At 37.8% G+C, this 20,674-nt stretch overlaps 1 protein-coding gene across 1 annotated transcript; it reads right to left on the reverse strand.

Annotated features, from left to right (window-relative positions):
- Positions 1 to 8,940: 8,940 nt before the first annotated feature.
- Positions 8,941 to 12,155, reverse strand: LOC307054870 (E3 ubiquitin-protein ligase RLIM-like; the record flags this gene model as incomplete). The annotated part of the gene is made up of 2 exons (XM_079706738.1): positions 8,941 to 10,580; positions 11,912 to 12,155. The coding sequence occupies 2 exons, from the start codon at positions 12,153 to 12,155 to the stop codon at positions 8,941 to 8,943; spliced, it is 1,884 nt and encodes a 627-aa protein (XP_079562864.1).
- Between the last annotated feature and the right edge of the window lie 8,519 nt (positions 12,156 to 20,674).

Raw genomic sequence — 20,674 nt, forward strand, 5'->3', positions numbered from 1 at the left:
TAGATTTGTTGGAATCATGAACACAGTGAGACACTGTCAGATTGTATATATAAGTAGTCTGCCAGTGTTGCACATTCTTTTAATGTGGAACAAAGGAAGGATCAGGCTGAGGTGAGGTATACGATACAGGATATAGTCATATATTTGTTTTCATTTCTTTTACTGGTGACTCCATGCACTTCTTTTATCGGAGGATTTATTTCTAACTTAATCTCTGAGAAGTACTATTTCTTCAAATACTTGTTAAATTCACTCTAATCTCACCTTCTAAAAATATTATTAGATGAATGTGGGTCTTCCGTTTTATCCTTTATTCCTTTATCATTCACATTTTCATTTAATCTCATCATTTTTTCTGGCTTATTTTCAACTTATAAAATTCAAATTCAGTTTTATCAAATATGTTATTTAAACTTTCTATGGAGTTTTGAACTCCAATGAACATACTTTTTCTGCCTTTTTCTGCGTCAATGGAGATGATCATGTGGTTTTTCTGTCCTTCATTCTGTTAATGTGGTGTATCACAGTGATTGATTTTTGTGTGTTGAACCATTTTACACATAAACCCCACTTGGCCATGATGTATAATCCTTTTAATATGGTGTTCAGTTCATTTTTTCGTTGGATTATAGCTTATCTTTGAAGGTTCCAGCTTATCCTTGATCTCCTAACTTCAGATCATCTCTCATTCCTGACTGCCAGCCCTACTGACTTCAGGACTGGCACCAAGAGGCAGGGGCAGTGGATTTACATAGACTGCTTAACAAAGCCCCACTATCATGTAAGGTTGAATCTCTATAATAAAGTCCTTCTAGTGGTTCTACTTGTCCAACCAAACCTTAATATAGAGTTTATCGAATGTCATTTGATATTCTGATCAAGGAAAAAGGGAGAAAGCCAAGGTATAAAGTATAGGAACAGAAAGAAAAATAACACAAAGGGAAATATATTAAATTTAGGATGATGCACGGAACATAAATATGCTGTAAAAATCTAAAAACTGGATGAAATTGATTATTTCCTAGTAAAATATATACCACCAGAATTGATTCCAGAAGAGTGTGAAAAACAAAAGAGAACCCTTAGAAGACCTTCATTGCTACTTTTGGTGAATTTGTCCACATTTCCATCTGGTTTGGCTTGGAGATCCCACCTCCATATTCTCGTGCTGGGCATGTGACCAAGACCTGGCCAGTTAGAATTCCCTGAACCTGAGGTTTTAACAGAAATCCCAAGCTGAGTCAGTCTTTTGTATAAAGGCTGTCTCTTTGCCTGGGTTCACTAAATTGGTAATATACAAAAATAGAGTTGCGTTTGGTCATTTTTCTTGCCACCCCTTGGAGAAAGGTTTCCCCAAAATAATACAAAACAAAACAAAACAAAACAAACAAAACAAACTGCAGAGGGAAGAATATCCAAGTCAGAGAAACATTTTCTATTTATATCCTTTGGGCCCCCACACTTACCTGTGTCTGAAAGTATCAGCACTTTCAAACTTTGTTGTATTGTGAGTCAATAAATTCCTTTTTAGCCTTTAAACTAATTTGTAAGTGTTCTCTAAAATTACAACTTAAAATTAATACAATGACCATGGCAGCAATTGCATAAGATTTCAAGAAGCTAATTTTCTTGCAAAAATGAAGTTATGGGTATATACTCTTTCAAGTTCAAATACTCTGAAACCCTTTCCCTCTTGCTGAATTTTTAAATTGCTTTATATTGGATTTCAAAATACAAAAGAAAATGGGCTCTGCTTCAAGATGTTTGTGAATGTAAGCATACGTAGCCATTACCTTTGCCTCTCAAAAACCTGTCATAATAACGGTGAAATGTGAAAGAAAGGGAAGCCCACTACTATAATATGCAAGGAGGGGGCTTCAACTTCTGAGATATATATGTGCCCAGCAGAACTCCTGAGTAACTCAGGATGGCAAGAGGGAGAAGTAGACTGAAAGTCTATGTGGGGCAGAGTTACTTCACCTACACCTTTTTCTCCAAACAAAAAGTCTGACAGAAAGGCACTTAACCACCCTCTTACCAATTCTTTCTTTTAAAAAGGAGCCTTTTAAAAAAGATATGTAAAGACTGTTTCCAGGTGATCTACAATGCCCATTGTGTTTGTTACAGTTCCTGCCAAAGACTTACTCTTTCAACATTTGTATGTGTTTAGAATAGTGGCAGGTCTCCATCTGTTCATGGTAAAACTAAGCCTTTCAGGTTCTTTCCTAGTCCATGAATTATTCCTATTTCTCCCAGGATTTATTTTGCTATTTTTAATATTTATCTTATTCTCTCTTATGTCATGCCTATCTCAAATATCTCAACAAATATTTGTGGAACATCGACTTTGGGCAAGGCAGTATTTTTTGGGTGCTATGACTATTGTAGTGAAAATTACAAAACCCTTGCTTTCCTAGGAGTTTACATTCTTCTTATCATCTAGAGATATTTTGTTTTCTCTTCATATTTACGAATGAAGACCATGAGCTCTGTGTTTATGATTATCTTTACACCTCTCATTTTTCTGTCTTGATTATCTTTGCTAGCTTCTTTATGTCTGTCTACTTTATAATTGCTCCTGTTCCAAAGGATTCCATCCATCTCCCTCCACTACTACCATGGAACATACTTTCACAGGCAATACCTCATACTTCTTTGACTTCAGTCTGGCATCTTTATCCTGATTTTAGAAGCATACTTGATATTCCGTGATAGCTAGATGAACATTGCCACTAAAATATCACTCTGACATCTCAAATCTCAGAGATTCCAGCGGAATTGTCATCTATTCCTCTACTATGACAAACAAGTTATATTGCATTTCTTATATCAGTGGAACTTCTCACCATCTACTCAGTCACCTAAACCAGAAACTTAAGGTCATCTTTAAATTATCCAAGCAGCCACCAAATTTTATTGTGCTTCTTTAATACTACTTGAATCTATATGCATCCATATCTCAACTGTCTCACCTTTATATCAGGACTTTATACTTTTTTCTTCCAGTTAATGCCATAACTCCGTAAGTGGGACAATCTAAATTTTGACAATCTGTTCATATCCCTGCTAGTATGACCATTCTAAAAATTGAAACATTTTATTCCTATTAGAAAAATCGTGTTGACTGTGCATTGCTTAGGAGATCTAGTTCAACTCTTCAGCCTGATACACAATACCACTTGTTACCTCTTTGGCCTCATCTCTTCATTTTTTGCTAATGTACTTACATCTCTTCCTCTTCTACCCCAGAGCATGATGATTCATACTTACTGTTTACTGAGCCCTAAATTTTCAATGCATCTTTACTGTTGCATGCAGTGTTTATTTTGCTTAGAATAAAATTAATGACTTCATTTCATTGGCTAATTGCTACTAGTCCTGTAAGATACAACTCAGATATAACCCAACTTTAAGGAGGTTTGAATTATTAGTGTAGATTTCTCCTCCTAGATCATTCCATTTTATCCTGTATCTGAATCTGTGTCAGGGCATCCCTGACATAGAGTGTTACTGTATGTTTATTCATCTGCCTTCTTTAAAATGTAATACATTTCTTCATGATAAGTGCTGTACTTCGTAACTATAACCCTAGCACCCAGCATTGGGCATGGCACATTCTTGGTCAGCGTTGAATGCCTGAAATAGTGATTTAGAAAAGGGTTGGCAGATATTATAACTTAATAGGCAAGAAACCCTATACAAATATGTTAAGTAAGTGAGAGAGATCTAGGTTGAAATACATCAAATCCAGGATGGTAGGTAACAGTATTAAAATAGGTTTTCTTTGGAGAATAAAGGGTGAAAAATAAGTCTGGGATGCTCACAGTGGCCAAAAATTCTGAAGCAGTGTGTGTGTGTGTGTGTGTGTGTGTGTCCGCGTGTGTGTGTGTGCCAGTAACTGTTCTAGTTTTTAGAAATGTAGTAGTAATTTAAAAAAAAAGAAAGATCTTTTGGAGCTTCTATTTTGGGATAGGAATGGGGAAGAAAACAAGCACAAGATAAATAAAAAATGTTTTAGATAGTCACAAGTGCTACTAAAGAAAAAAAAATACACTTCCAGAATAGAAGATGACAAGGCCAGGGGTGGTAGATAACTGTGTTGTGACTAGTGATGTGAGAATGGAGAACCCAGAGCCCAGAGTTGGCTTATAATTAGTGTCTGTCCTCTACGAATGGTGGATGAGAGAAAAAGGATTTTCCCCAACATGCTTTTCCAAATCCCCACATTTTTGCAGTGATGTTAAAGATGTTGGCTTGATGATTAAAAATGGAGAGTTTTGAATATCACACAAAAGAGAGCCTCTTATTTCATAGTGAAAAAGCCTGAGTTAGGATGGTAAAGAATTTTCAAATCTTAAATGAAGTCACAGAAAAGAAATGCAGTTCAGATTTCCATTCGAAATTCTCATACCAGGAAACTTCTCATTGAAGGGAGTATGCATTCACCTCTCAAATAATGAAAAGACATGAAATGTTTGGTTAATTGTAGTAAAGAAGATACTGAAGATCTCAAAGTATTGCATATGGATAACAAGTAATATTACTTAACAGAAACGTCACATTTCTTTGTGAACTTTCCAGTACATGCAGTGTTTTGATGTTCCTGTTGTTCGATGCTCAGGCTTGTTTGCATTTACAAAAGAATCTTTATACTTAATTCTTCATGGAATATTGAGAGCACAACTTATTTTCATGGTTAGCCAAAAAAGATAGACTTTATATTGCTATCAAAAACTTATCCACAGGCTATAACTACTTTCAAAAAGAATTTGTTATTCAGAAAAGGGTGTTTTTTGGAATTAGGCCAAAATAAACAAATGTTTTAAAAACTACCAGGAAAATACAGAGAAAATTCTTAAGATGGAAATATTTATGCTCACAACCACAGTGATGCTGTGTATTTAAACTGATATACTGTAATGTAAAAAACGTATCAGGTTGAGCTCAGAAGATTCAGGTACAAATCTTCTCCATTTCTGATTTGTCAGGGCAGACAGAGAGGAATATGATGTGGAAGAGCAATATAATACTCAGAAATCGCTTTGAGAGAAAAATAAGTGGCTATATAGTTTCAAAGTCAGAGTGTTAAATTGGGTTTATGATATAAGCAGCATACACTGGTAGAATGAGATAGGGTGATGTGAAGTATAGTTAGAGCGATACGATATTGGTGGTTGTTCAAACAGGAAGGATACTGTCTTCTAGCAGCTTCAGTAGCAGGAATTAGGGATTCCATTTTTGGGAAAAATGGTAGAATATAATGTTATAGTGGGCCTAGAACCAAGACATTAAGCCATTTACTTGTCTAGGATTCATTATAATCATTTTCTAGGTACAGGATGGATCCTAGATGAGAAGTTGTATTAGTTGTCTGTTGCTGCATAAGAAATTAGTACAAATGTAATGGCTTAAAACAGCATCCCTTTATTAGCTCACAGTTCTATAGGTTGGGATACTGGCATGGAGTGACTAGGTTCTGTGTTCGAGGTCTTAAAGGTCTGAAATCAGCATTTTTAAACCCTTGTCAGATAATTCTAACATCTAATTCATCTCTGTTGGCATCATCTGTCACATCTTATTCAAGCTGTCATGTATCTGGTTCTTGGTATAAGTAGTGATATTTTATTGTCTTTTGGACATTTTGGCTATTATGTTAGGATACTTTGGTCCCTATTTAAAGTGTTTTGCTTTCTTTAATTTTTAGCAGGCATTCACTCTTTATAGGTTTGGCACACATTTCCTGTACTTTTATGGACGGTGGTTCCATGATAACCTAATTTTCAGACCCTTTGTGGTACTCTTTTGGTCTGTTTCTCTTGTGCAGGTGGGGTTACCTCTGGTCCCTTCTCATGCTGCTTATGGGGTCTGAAGTAGCTTCCCCAGGATACGGCACTTGGTGCTTCTGGTGAGGGAAGGGAATCTCTGGAACACGTGATGAAGAGTCCTTCCTGGGCCAGGCACTTGTGACAGGGTCTCCCTGGACTGTAAGGAGTGGAGGGTGCTTACCAGGTTGAGAGCTTTCTGTGGAGGGATCTCCGTTGCTGGTACCAGCAAGTTGCCTGATGTTTCTGGGGAGGGGAGAGGAGTCTCAGGCCTATCTGAGGAGAGCATTGTCCAGGTGGGAGCTTTTTGTGGTAGGAGCACTTTTGCTGGGACCCTTAGCCACTGATGTGTCTGGGTGGTGAAGGGGGATCTCAGGCCCAGTGGGGAAGGAAAGCACTTTCCCTGGTCACTTATTGTCATCAGGGCTTCCAATTGTTCGTCCTTGCAGGTTCTGCAAGGCTCGCCTGGTGTTTGGGGGATTCCCATTTGATGTGATGGAGGAAGAGCCTCTTTGAGCCACTTCCTGTTACTAAGTTGGGAGTTAGGAAATGCTGGGCCTGGATCACATTTTTTTGTTGGTAGAGGGTCATAAGGTGCCCTGCCATGAGGCTGTTCATCCATTCTGAGGGTCCCTAGGCAATTCACCTTCTCTAGACCTTTCAGAGATCTCCTCTGGTTGTCTCATATTATTTCCAGGATATATAGTTGTGCGTATAAAGGGGGAGCAGGGAGAGGGAAGTATAAACCATCTTATCTGGATTAGAAGTCCTCTGTGTGCCTTTTAAGTGCTCACCTGATTAGGTCAGGCTCACTCTGGATAATCTCCCAATCAACTGTGCTATATATCATAATCTAATAATGGGAATGATATTCCATCACATTCACAGGTCTCATACTCAAGGGGAGGGGCTCCTACAAAGATCATTGGGCATCATCTTAGAATTCTGTCGACCACAGAAGGTGCATGTGAATGTACTGAAGCATTAATTAAGCAATTATCATCCTTTGGAAGGTTTTAATCTGTTAGGATAGTATGAAAGCCAAGTATTGTTATAATTATTCTACTCACTTTAAATGAAGTATATCTGATATCAAAACTACTTCCTAAAAATCAGACTATTCAAACAACTTTCAGAAGTTAATGTAAATTTCAGAGGTTTGATCCAAGCCTTCATTTCTGGCCATGCAGATATCCTCTGTGTGAAAAATATGCTACCTCAAAGATGTTTTCAAAAACGTCACCACCACTCCCCATTTATATTTTGTAGTTATGTGCAAATACTGTGGCTGCCAGCAATTCACAGAGAAAAGAAAGGTCAGTGATGTTTCTGACTTTAACTTTTTAGAGAAGGTGTATACTTAACACTGCCTACATTTGTATAGGTTGCACATTGCACAAAATTTCTGATTATTGCTTTAGGTTATAATACAATGTACTCTCACCTATACCAGGATTGAAAAATTTAAGCAAAATTTTCTGGACTGGCCAATACAACCCCCCAAAAATAGTCTTCAGGCTGAATTAGGAGAAAAATCCTTCACTATGTTTAGGTTGGAAGGAAGCATGACCTAAATTTTGATTTCAAATACTCGGGGTTTTGGGTGATGGTTTTACTGGGGACAATTAGAATTGAACTATGTAGACATGTTTCTTGAAGCCAAGTTTTACCTTTAAGGCTTTCATATTGCAGCTTGTGAGGCTCCAAGCAGCAATTGGCTACTTTGGGTCATTCACACAAGGATTCAGAGTCATATATAAACCATAAAACCCTTTATAAGAAATCAGAATCTGTTTTAAAAATTAATTATATGAACTAAACATATATAGAAAGAAATTGAAGCTTGAATATATTTAAGAAGCAAAAATTAAAGACATACCTATAACTGCCCTTTATCCTTCGTTGTTTACAATCACAGCAAATCAAAGTGTGACATGTTTAAGGGAAAGGTAATTAAGTTCTAAGGCTTTGTCATCTTATCACTTTTAAAAATACAAGATCTGAGTAAATGAAAGGAAAATAGAGAAGGTTGTTAAAGAGCTGAGTCATAGAGTGGAATAGAGAACAAGCGGAAGCGGAAGAGGCAAGAAAGCATACACAGGCTGGGTTTGAAGAGAGTTGGGAATACTGGTTGTGGTAGATGGTCTCTGATTTGCTTACCGGATCTACTCGCCATCCTTCTTAACCCTGCTTCGTGATTCCAGGAGGCTGATCTTTATCAGCTTCATGGACCAGTCTCTCTGTGTCTTCAGGTTGGGTTTGGTTAATATGAACTACTGATAAGTGATTAGAAGTCAGGAGGAAAGAAGGCAAGGGTATTTATTTCCATGATCTGCTCCCTTCCAAACTTTAGGTTGGCAGTGGATGCCACATTTTCTAAGGTTACATCTCTTGTTGGGTGGGCTTCTCCTATAACTTGAAGACATTCTGGGTTGCAGGAACTGCTATCTCTCTATGCCCCTTCAAACCTAGTAGTTATAATACTGGCTTCTCACAGCTGCTAGCCTCAGGGTACTTCATCATCTCTTGGTTTCCCTTCATTCTTTACACACTTTAGTCTCTTCATTAAATGCTATTCCATCACTCTTTTAAAGTGTGCCATCAGTTTTTAGCTAGAACTGACTGATACATTGGTAGTGGGGAATAGGAGAAACGTTAAGGTAGTGTTAGGGAGGTGGGATAAACTGCTGTGGAGAGAGATAGGAAGAGAAGGGTTTCAAAGCTTTTTATGGCATTCTATGAATGTAACATGACTTCTTTATGTGAATGACTCTAATGTGGTCTTAAATGGCTTCTTAATTATTGATATTTGGTTGGGTTTCTGTTTCTTTGCATGCACAACCAGGATTGAACAGGGCTAAGAGATGTCTGGGATTTACATGACTAGATAATACTACTAGGATCTATCTAGATTCACTATATCATATTAAGACATCTCTCCCATGGAATCAGGAACATCCCAACCCAGTGCACATGCTAAGTTTTTATTGAAATTCAGTGAACTGCCGTGGTGTGAAATTAATTTTTATTGTCAGTCCCCTGCGTCGGCAGGCCGACTCTCAAGCCCTGCGCCACCAGGGAAGCCCTATAACACTTTATAGAGCTGAGAATTCAGATCTCAATCAGGATTTTCACTCTCATTGGAATCCACTACTTGCCTACGACAAATCGGACACGTAGAGTTCTCAGACAGCCAGCGATCAATGCAGTGAATGTGATATTCATGGGAGCAAGGTAGTATGCGAAGCTTGCTGTCTTCTGTGTACTCTGTAAGGCAAATGCTACAGGCTTTTAGTGCATCATTTTCACCAAAAGATCTTACAGCCAAATTGTCAATCTGTGCTTTGGTGAGTCCTGTAGTTTGGTATAGATCATCTTCATTTAAGAGGAAAAACTCTTGCAGATTATAGGAGGACCCAGAGTCACTTTCATCAGATATTATTAGGCTAATTTGTCTACCCCCTTGGCTGGTCTCTGATGATAAGTCTGATGATAAGTTTGTTTCTTCACTGCCTTCAAACATCAGTGAGCTAATTCCTGAATTTTCATCACTTGAGCTGGAACCGTAAATAGGACTAGAACTGGAACTAGACGTACAATTGGGTCTTGAATGACAACTCAGTGTGGAACTTGAATGGGTATCATAGCTAGCATTTGAATCAGAACCAAATGTACCACTACTACTACCATTAGGTGACTCTAGCCATTCCATGTTTTGACTTGGAGGTAAGACACTATGCTCTAAATTACTGTCACTGTCCATAAGGTTATTTGAGTTACTAAATTCTGTCATTGTCTGCCTTAACGTGCTCTGAATTGGAACAGATGTTGTATCACTTAAGCTAGTATTTAACATTCTGCAAACGGGATTTCTAATGGTATTGACATAAGCTCTCACACCTGCCTGCTCAGAATATGAATACATATGCCTCAGTCCTCGTTCACTTTCAGAAGTGACAGTGTTGTTTGGTGTCTCAGATGTTAACTGAGTTCTACTAGCTCTGCTGTCTCTCTGAGAATATGCTCCAGAATGAACTTGTCCTACTTCAAGATTGAAGGGTATGGTTGGATATATTTCCCTCATTCCCCAAGATTCACCACTGCTGGTTGTATCTGGAGAATTTTCTCCATGAACGGCATTCCTTGTTCTAGAAGTTTCAATAAGACCGCTATTTTGCAACTCAAATCCAGTCATTTGCTGTCTCCATATTTCTTGGTGCTCAGTTCTAGAAAATCTCACATTCTCACTTAGCAGAGGCTGCTCAAAATTCTGAGAGGGTATACTATGATTAAGTCTTTGTACAATTTCCCTAAGTGAACGTGGAGGCGACCAACTTTCAATTCTTGCTCTGGTTCTCCGATACTCTGGGCTCCTACTTCTTGCTCTTCTCTGACTTGTGGTAGGTGGGAATTCCATTAATGTTTCAGTTGTATCTTGTTCAGACATAGATGGTCTTGTAAATATTGATTCAGGTTGTGGACTTTCCACTTGCCTTTGGCTGTCTTCCATATTTTCTCTTCTGGGAAGTCTTGCAGATGCTACATATTCATTCTCTGGATTTGGACTCCCATTATCAAGGTTAACATTTATTTCTAAACTGAATATGAACTGATCACTTTTAGGATTAATTTGGCTCTCTTCTCTCCAAGATTGGCTTTCTCTTTGTCCACTTGTCATATTTTCAGTTTGTCCAGAACAGTTAAGCCAGTCTATTAGAGAGTCACCAGTAGACACGTCATGTGAAGAGTCTCCTCTGTCTGTTAACAAAAAAAATGGGGATGGTGCATAAAAGAACTACCAAAATTAGAACCATCATAAAATAGCACTCTGAAACTTTGTTTCAAAAACAAACAAAAAATGAGAACTTAAATACTCAGATGTTTTCAACTGATTTCACATTTATAGAGTTAATATTTTATAAACTGCACTGTGTAGATTTATAAGTAAAGGTAGAAAAGTTTCGATTCCATCCAAAAAGGGTGAGCTAATCCTAGATAAACTGAGAGAATTTTTTAAAAAGGGAATCCGGAGGAAGTCTACTTTTCAGTATTTCATCATATACACAGCCCTGTGTACCACTGTCGGAGGAATGTCAAGAGACTTTGTTTTCAGTCCACTGTCAAAACACTAATGCAATTAAACAAGGTAAACACCAGTTAAGGTACAATGCTAGTATTTTAGTTCAATTTACATTATTGTCTAATTTTCCTTAGTCTCCAACATGACTACTTCTAGGCTCTTCACTTATGTGCTTTGGATAATCGATAAGCTGTTTTAAAATATAAGGTTATTGCCCAAACATAAACAAGTTTTATAGGTTTAAAAGTGTTTGCATTTTGAATACTTCTTAATGTTACCAAGATTTTTAACTGACATTAAATTGAAGGTCCGATCAAATGAATAGACTGAACCTAGCATGGTACCTATAAGACCATATTCAAGAACCAAAGTATTATAGTCTCCTCTTCATTAGACAGCAAAATCCTCTACTTCACACTGGGAGGGAAGCCACCAGACTTGAGGTTCGAGCAGGGTTTCTCAGCCTTAGCACTACTGACATTTTGGTGCTGGACAATTCTTTGTTTTGGGGAGCTATCCTGTGCATTGTGGGATATTTGGCAGCATCCCTGGCCTCTGACCACTGGATGCTAGTAACACCCATGCCTCCCCTGTGACAACCAAAAATATCTCTAGCCATTGTCAAATGTCCCCAGGTGTTGAAGAGAGCACAATTGTCCCCAGTGGAGAATATTTCTCTTTGCTTTTTTTACATGTCTATGTAGAAAAAATAATTCAGGAAGTAGGAGGGACTTTCAGTTGAGGTAGAAAACCAAGAAAAATACAAATAGGCCAGTTTGCACTGTTTCCCAATTAAAACAACCCAAATGTGAATCAGGAAAACAAACAAACATACCTTGACATTCTCACCAAAAATCAAGTAAATGCCAGTTCTTTTTATGAGAAGTTACTTACCAAATTAATGTAAGTCACTTCTGTATAATTTACTATTTGCTATTATGAAGTTACTATTTCCTATTATGAAGTTCCTTATTCATCCCATCCTATTCCCTCCAAAAGCAAAATATACCTGTATTTTCATCTGAGTCTTGTGGTGCGTTTTCTTTAATTAGCTGAAGTCTTCTCAGCAACTCTTCTTCCGTACTTTCACCTGGAATGCCTAGAAGATTGTTGTCTCTCATAAGTTCGTAATCTTCTTCACTCAGATTATTTACGAACCTGGAGAAATCTTCTTCCCGAACCAATCGGTCCGTTTGACTTATGTGTTGGGCCGAAACTCCATCTCCTTCATCGTTGGAATCCGAGTTTTCCATCTTAATAAACAAGTGGAAAATTATCTGAAATTCACGACGTGGTGTTGAAATTCACCAGTGGTCGTTTCGTTTTCTTCGCTTTCTACTTCCTGCCAGAGTGTCCGGTTCCGACTCAGTCGGATGACCCTCCGCAGAGATTCCTCCCTTCTCCCTTCCCGACTCAGTTCTGTGGCCCCTGGTGACGCAACAGTTGGGAGCCGCCTCTAGCCCAGAACTTGCTAGACGTTGCCTAGGCACCCATTATCTTCCCCGCTGTTACCGAGTAGGGACTGGATTCAGGTTAGGTTTCATTTCATTCGAAACCAGCCAATGTTACTGAGGGTTTATAGTGTACCAAGCACCGTGCTTCACCTCGTTTCACCCACATGAACCTATTCTCAGGTTTTCAGGCTCTGATATGCTCTATTTATTCGTTACATTCCATTTGACTGCCTTCTTCAAAATGCCATGCCAAAGTCAGCCTAGTTCAATGCAGCAATTCTCATTTTCAGGTGCCCAGGGACCTCCGCCTTTTCTCCTCATGAATTTCTCAAATCCTAGACTCTCACTAAGAAAGCCCACAATTGTTGATAATTTACCAGGGCCCTGGCTGAGTCTCTTTAGTGTGTCCTCTCCCTTTTAACTGTTAATGGCTTCATCTTGCATTAGATGGTCCTTCAGTCTTGTTTCAAACAAACAAGAAACACCAAAACTTTGGCAGGCTTTTCTGCTCAGCCAGGGAATTCCTTCTCCACAAAAGCATCAGGTTCATTTTTGTCCTCCTTTCTCATAAATATTACAAATATTACTTAAGCAAAACTAGCCAGAACATCACAGGAACTTTTAGGACAGATACATAATAGTTACTTTGTCTGCCACAGTGAGTACTGACTTTGCTGATTTTGTTGCATGTATCACCTGAAAGGCTTGGTGAAAATAAAATAATGCTCATTTGCAATGCTATCTGGAGGAGACCTCTAATTCACTCTCAGTACACAGCTTAGAAGTTTAAGGAGCTGTGTAAATTCACAGTTGTTGTTTTGTTCACAGTCCACAGCAGGCTTTCTTGTTTGTTCTAAAGGAGATGGAAGGATGGTAACTTTACTGGTGTGACAGTGAAGAATCTAAGTCTATGTCCTGCTTTTGACATTTGTTCAATGCCTCGTTTAACTTAAGCTAGAAAAATCAATCTTTCCCCTCTGAATCAAATCTCAGCAAGTCTTTGGATGAGAACAGAATCCCCTAGACTACCCTGCCTCCTTTATGGACTTCCGAGTGTATTTGTTATCTTTTACTGAAGTTATTATTTTCACAGGGGAAATCGGTTGTAAACTTGTTTGCTGTGTCTCAATCAAAACTAGCAGTATTATGAGTTTGTGATTTGTACTCTTGATGCAGGAAACCCGAACAATCGCTGGTGTTCTTGAGAGTGATTGATTCAGTTTAATTCAATTCAATCAATTCAAGTGTCAAGTATGTTTAGCGTTTGTTAAATGTCAGTCATATTATCGGATATTAAGATACAAAGATGAGTATATTTAAGAATCTGTTGTCATTAGAGTATAACAAACAATTGAGCTACACAGAGGTAAAATTACAGTTTTGAGGAGAAAGTGATTTGAGTGAGAGAGAAAATCGGTTTCACTGCATTTGGGTTTTAAAGGATGAATAGGAGTTTTCTAAGTGAATGAAAGGGGGAAATATTTTCAAAAGTGAGAACAGCAACTGCTAACACTCATAAAACAACAAGGATAGTAGATTTTAATTACTAAAAAAAGACATTAGCTAAATTGGCAGAGCAAGGCCAAAAAATGGAGACCTTTATGACATGTTTAGAAGTTGGACTTTATCATTAGTGCAATGGAAAGATGTTGAAGTCTTTAGACAGTTGATGGTCAAATTTGCAATTTAGAAATAATATTGATAGTAGTGTTGAGGATGAATATGAAGGGCAAGAGTTCAGATGGGAGGGTCAGAAATAGATAGAGGGCAGCCTAGGCTAGTGATGACAAGGATCTGAATCAGGGCAAAGGAATATGATTAAAATGAAGGACTTTAACAGATCTCTAGGCAGCAGAACTGATTAAACCTAGTAATATATGGGAAAGAGGGGAAAGTGGGGAGGGGGAATATATGAGGGAAAGGCAGGGGTCAGGATTACTTCTGTATTTCTGTCTTTGCTTAGTGGACAGTGGTACCAATAAGAAGTAACACCTGATTCTGAAGTTGTATGGTTTAGCTTAAGAGGGAGCATGATTGCTTATGATTAGAATAGTATGCAAGTTACCTGAAGATCCAGAAAGTCTTACAGTCTTTCCAAATTTAGGTACAGAAGCACATGAACTAATAGCCCCGGATGTTTGGTGTTCCCTGTAGTTGGCTCTCAGTGTCAATGACTCTAGCTTCCTGAACTATTTGTTCCTGGTTGTGTCCCAATTCTGGTGCAAGTAACAGGGTATAGGGATCATCATCCCAGAGACCTACTTATTGACCTTGATTATTTAAATAGAAGCCACCAATATAGCTGTGCTTTACACTTAGTTCTCTCATGTCTTGACTTTCCTTCTGAATATTGCAGTGTAGGTTCAGTAGTTTTTCCTCTGGATGGCAATATTGCTGCTTTGGCCTTTGTTCTATCCCTTGTCTTGATATCAGAAGTCTTCTGAAGATGTTTTTTCTTCACTTCTCATTTCAGAGATGGGAGGTGCATCAGGAAGTCCAGAGGTTGACTAGAGCATCACTCTAAGTTGAGTTGGAGGGGAAGAGGTTGAAGATGGAAAGTTGCTTACCTTCAATCAGAGTCAAGCACTTAAAAATTTGGCCAATCCATTGTTTATGATGTGGTGAAAAAATGGGGTGTGTGTGAGCAGATTTGGCTGTTCTTTTATCCTGGTTGTAATAATGGAGTTTTGTAATCAAGAGTTTTCTTTTACTGACTCTGTCCAAGGAAGCTTCTGAACAGATACTATGACCCAAAAGGAGACTGAAAATAAGCAAGAGATAGCATTCTCCCTGAATATGGGTAAAAGGAGTTCCGTGGCTTTAGAACTGTAAGAAATGATCAAGACATATATTCCAGATACCTATTGCAGTATAACAAACCATTCCAAAACGCAGTGGTAGATACAATAGAAACCATGTTGTTATAGTCAGGACTTTGTGAGCTAAGAATAAAGATAAAGAATACTGGGGATGGCTCATCTCTGCTCCATCATGACTGGGCCTCAGCTGTGGTGGCTTGAATGATTGGAGATAGATTAGACAACTTGACTGGTGTCATATGTCTGGGGCCTTGGTTCTGGCTAAGTTTTCTTTGAGTCACATCTTTTGGTGCTGAAATGTCCAACCAAGATGGCATCTTCATTCACAAATCTGGGGCTTGAGTTGGGCTGCACATGCTGAAAAATCTGGGGCTGGTTTTCTCTCTGTCTCTGTCTTTCTCCATGAAATTTCTCAGTGTAGTTTTGGAGTCTTAGCAACCTGGATATCTCAAAGTAGTTGAACTCTTACATAGTGAGTGGCTTCACCCAAAGTAAACATCTCAAGAGACTTGGCTGGAATCTGTAAGGCTTCCTATGACTTAACCTCACAAGTGCAAGAACACCTTTTCTCTTGCATTCTGTTGATTGAATAAGCCACTGTATCAGCCCATATTCAAGAAGCGGGACACCACATTCTACCTGTCAATAGAGAGGTAACAAAGATTTTATGGTTATATTTAATGTACTATAGCACATGATGAAAAAAATCTTATAATGATGACTTTTCAGTTGAAGTGGAAATTAATCTCTCCCTCTGTTTTCTGAATTGCATTATTCTCTGGGTAAAAATAAAAAAAGGGAGGACATAAAATCTGAAGTTCTTTGCATTCAGCCTGATTTTAAAGATACCCAATTAAGGATCTTTTTATTATGTAATAGTTTTCCCACATCAGAGACCATTGGTAATATTAAGAGCTATTTACTGAGCAACTGTAATTGCTAGACACTCTGCTTGTGTTTTAACTTATTTGATCTCAAGCCCCATGCAAGATAGGTATTAGTATTCTCAGAGATAAAGGCATTGAGGCTGACGCAAATTAAGTGATTTTCTCAAAGTTACAGTAATAGATAATATGTTTAGATTCAAACAAGGTCTATAGGATGACTCTCCCTGTTTCGCTCTACTCTGCTATGTTTAATGAAAACACAATTTTAGACATCATTACACAAACGTAGTAAAATCTCAGTTAAATGAGATGCTTGAATCATGTTTGATCATTTTCGTGTGCCATTTCAATTCTGCTTTGGAGTTAGTCTAGAATATCTTCGTTTTAACTTAATAAAGAGTAATTTTAAATCAAGAAGTAAACATAATTAAAGCTTGATAAGATATTTCATATTTTTATGTTTTTTTCTTTCCCACCAGAAGGATGGGTTAAAAGCTTGAAAGCATTGATGCAGAAAAATGAATCTAAATATGCATGTCTCATGGAATCTACTGGAATTGGTTCTTTGACACAAATACTTGTTTTGAATCTAAACACGAAATTCTTTTTTTTTTTTTTTTTTTTTATTAGTTTCTGCTTTATAACAAAGTGAATCAGTCATACATATACATCTGTTCCCACATCCCTTCCCTCATGCATCTCCCTCCCTCCCACCCTCCCCATCCCACCCCTCCAGGCGGTCACAAAGCACCGAGCTGATCTCCCTGTGCTCTGCGGCTGCTTCCCACTATCTATCTACCTTACGTTTGGTAGTGTATATATGTCCATGCCTCTCTTTCCCTTTGTCACAGCTTACCCTTCCCCTTCCCCATATCCTCAAGTCCATTCTCAAGTAGGTCTGTGTCTTTATTCCCGTTTTACCCCTAGGTTCTTCATGACATTTTTTTTTTTTTTTTAAATTCCATATATATGTGTTAGCATACGGTATTTGTCTTTCTCTTTCTGACTTACTTCACTCTGTATGACAGACTCTAGGTCTATCCACCTCATTACAAATAGCTCAGTTTCGTTTCTTTTTATGGCTGAGTAATATTCCATTGTATATATGTGCCACATCTTCTTTATCCATTCATCCGATGATGGACACTTAGGTTGTTTCCAGCTCCGGGCTATTGTGAATAGAGCTGCAATGAACATTTTGGTACATGTCTCTTTTTGAATTATGGTTTTCTCAGGGTATATGCCTAGTAGTGGGATTGCTGGGTCATATGGTAGTTCTATTTGTAGTTTTTTAAGGAACCTCCATACTGTTCTCCATAGTGGCTGTACCAATTCACATTCCCACCAGCAGTGCAAGAGTGTTCCCTTTTCTCCACACCCTCTCCAGCATTTATTGTTTCTAGATTTCTTGATGATGGCCATTCTGACTGGTGTGAGATGATATCTCATTGTAGTTTTGATTTGCATTTCTCTAATGATTAATGATGTTGAGCATTCTTTCATGTGTTTGTTGGCAGTCTGTATATCTTCTTTGGAGAAATGCCTATTTAAGTCTTCTGCCCATTTTTGGATTGGGTTGTTTGTTTTTTTGCTATTGAGCTGCATGAGCTGTTTATAAATTTTGGAGATTAATCCTTTGTCAGTTGCTTCATTTGCAAATATTTTCTCCCATTCTGAGGGTTGTCTTTTGGTCTTGTTTATGGTTTCCTTTGCTGTGCAAAAGCTTTGAAGTTTCATTAGGTCCCATTTGTTTATCTTTGTTTTTAGTTCCATTTCTCTAGGAGGTGGGTCCAAAAGGATCTTGCTGTGATTTATGTCATAGAGTGTTCTACCTATGTTTTCCTCTAAGAGTTTGATAGTTTCTGGCCTTACACTTAGGTCTTTAATCCATTTTGAGCTTATTTTTGTGTATGGTGTTAGGGAATGATCTAATCTCATACTTTTACATGTCCCTGTCCAGTTTTCCCAGCACCACTTATTGAAGAGGCTGTCCTTGCTCCACTGTACATTCCTGCCTCCTTTATCAAAGATAAGTTGGCCATATGTGCGTGGGTTTATCTCTGGGCTTTCTATCCTGATCCACTGATCTATCTTTCTGTTTTTATGCCAGTACCACACTGTCTTAATTACTGTAGCTTTGTAGTATAGTCTGAAGTCAGGCAGCCTGATTCCTCCAGCTCCGTTTTTCGTTCTCAAGATTGCTTTGGCTATTCGAGGTCTTTTGTTTTTCCAAACAAATTTTGAAATTTTTTGTTCTACTTCTGTGAAAAATGCCAGTGGTAGTTTGATAGGGATTGCATTGAATCTGTAGATTGCTTTGGGTAGTAGAGTCATTTTCACAATATTGATTCTTCCAATCCAGGAGCATGGTATATCTCTCCATCTATTTATATCATCTTTAATTTCTTTCATCAGTGTCTTATAATTTTCTGCATACAGGTCTTTTGTCTCCTTAGGTAGGTTTATTCCTAGATATTTTATTCTTTTTGTTGCAATGGTAAATGGGAGTGTTTTCTTGATTTCATTTTCAGATTTTTCATCATTAGTGTACAGGAATGCCAGAGATTTCTGTGCATTAATTTTGTATCCTGCTACTTTACCAAATTCATTGATTAGCTCTAGTAGTTTTTCGGTAGCATCTTTAGGATTCTCTATGTATAGTATCATGTCATCTGCAAACAGTGACAGCTTTACTTCTTCTTTTCCAATTTGGATTCCTTTTATTTCCTTTTCTTCTCTGATTGCTGTGGCTAAAACTTCCAAAACTATGTTGAATAAGAGTGGTGAGAGTGGGCAGCCTTGTCTTGTTCCTGATCTTAGTGGAAATGGTTTCAGATTTTCACCATTGAGGACAATGTTGGCTGTGGGTTTGTCATATATGGCCTTTATTATGTTGAGGAAAGTTCCCTCTATGCCTACTTTCTGCAGGGTTTTTATCATAAATGGGTGTTGAATTTTGTCGAAAGCCTTCTCTGCATCTATTGAGATGATCATATGGTTTTTCTCCTTCAACTTGTTAATATGGTGTATCACATTGATTGATTTGCGTATATTGAAGAATCCTTGCATTCCTGGAATAAACCCCACTTGATCATGGTGTATGATCCTTTTAATGTGCTGTTGGATTCTGTTTGCTAGTATTTTGTTGAGGATTTTTGCATCTATGTTCATCAGTGATATTGGCCTGTAGTTTTCTTTCTTTGTGACATCCTTGCCTGGTTTTGGTATCAAGGTGATGGTGGCCTCATAGAATGAGTTTGGGAGTGTTCCTTCCTCTGATATTGTTTGGAAGAGTTTGAGAAGGATGGGTGTTAGGTCTTCTCTAAATGTTTGATAGAATTCGCCTGTGAAGCCATCTGGTCCTGGGCTTTTGTTTGATGGAAGATTTTTAATCACAGTTTCAATTTCAGTGCTTGTGATTGGTCTATTCATATTTTCTATTTCTTCCTGAGTCAGTCTTGGTAGGTTGTGCATTTCTAAGAATTTGTCCATTTCTTCCAGGTTGTCCATTTTATTGGCATAGAGTTGCTTATAGTAATCTCTCATGATCTTTTGTATTTCTGCAGTGTCAGTTGTTACTTCTCCTTTTTCATTTCTAATTCTGTTGATTTGAGTCTTCTCCCTTCTTTTCTTGATGAGTCTGGCTAATGGTTTGTCAATTTTGTTTATCTTCTCAAAGAACCAGCTTTTAGTTTGGTTGATCTTTGCTATCGTTTCCTTCATTTCTTTTTCATTTATTTCTGATCTGATCTTTATGATTTCTTTCCTTCTGCTAACTTTGGGGGTTTTTTGTTCTTCTTTCTCTAATTGCTTTAGGTGCAGGGTCAGGTTGTTTACTCGAAATGTTTCCTGTTTCTTAAGGTGGGATTGTATTGCTATAAACTTCCCCCTTAGAACTGCTTTTGCTGCGTCCCATAGGTTTTGGGTCGTCGTGTCTCCATTGTCATTTGTTTCTAAGTATTTCTTAATTTCCTCTTTGATTTCTTCAGTGATCACTTCATTATTGAGTAGTGTATTGTTTAGCCTCCATGTGTTTGTATTTTTTACAGATCTTTTCCTGTAATTGATGTCTAGTCTCATAGCATTGTGGTCGGAAAAGATACTTGATACAATTTCAATTTTCTTAAATTTACCAAGGCTTGATTTGTGACCCAAGATATGATCTATCCTGGAGAATGTTCCATGAGCACTTGAGAAAAATGTGTATTCTGTTGTTTTTGGGTGGAATGTCCTATAAATATCAATTAAGTCCATCTTGTTTAATGTATCATTTAAAGCTTGTGTTTCCTTATTTATTTTCATTTTGGATGATCTGTCCATTGGTGAAAGTGGGGTGTTAAAGTCCCCTACTATGATTGTGTTACTGTCGATTTCCCCTTTTATGGCTGTTAGTATTTGCCTTATGTATTGAGGTGCTCCTATGTTGGGTGCATAAATATTTACAATTGTTATATCTTCTTCTTGGATCGATCCCTTTATCGTTATGTAGTGTCCTTCTTTGTCTCTTCTAATAGTCTTTATTTTAAAGTCTATTTTGTCTGATATAAGAATTGCTACTCCAGCTTTCTTTTGATTTCCATTTGCATGGAATATCTTTTTCCATCCCCTTACT

Source organism: Hyperoodon ampullatus, assembly GCF_949752795.1.
Source record: "Hyperoodon ampullatus genome assembly, chromosome: 6".
Lineage (NCBI taxonomy): Eukaryota > Metazoa > Chordata > Mammalia > Artiodactyla > Ziphiidae > Hyperoodon > Hyperoodon ampullatus.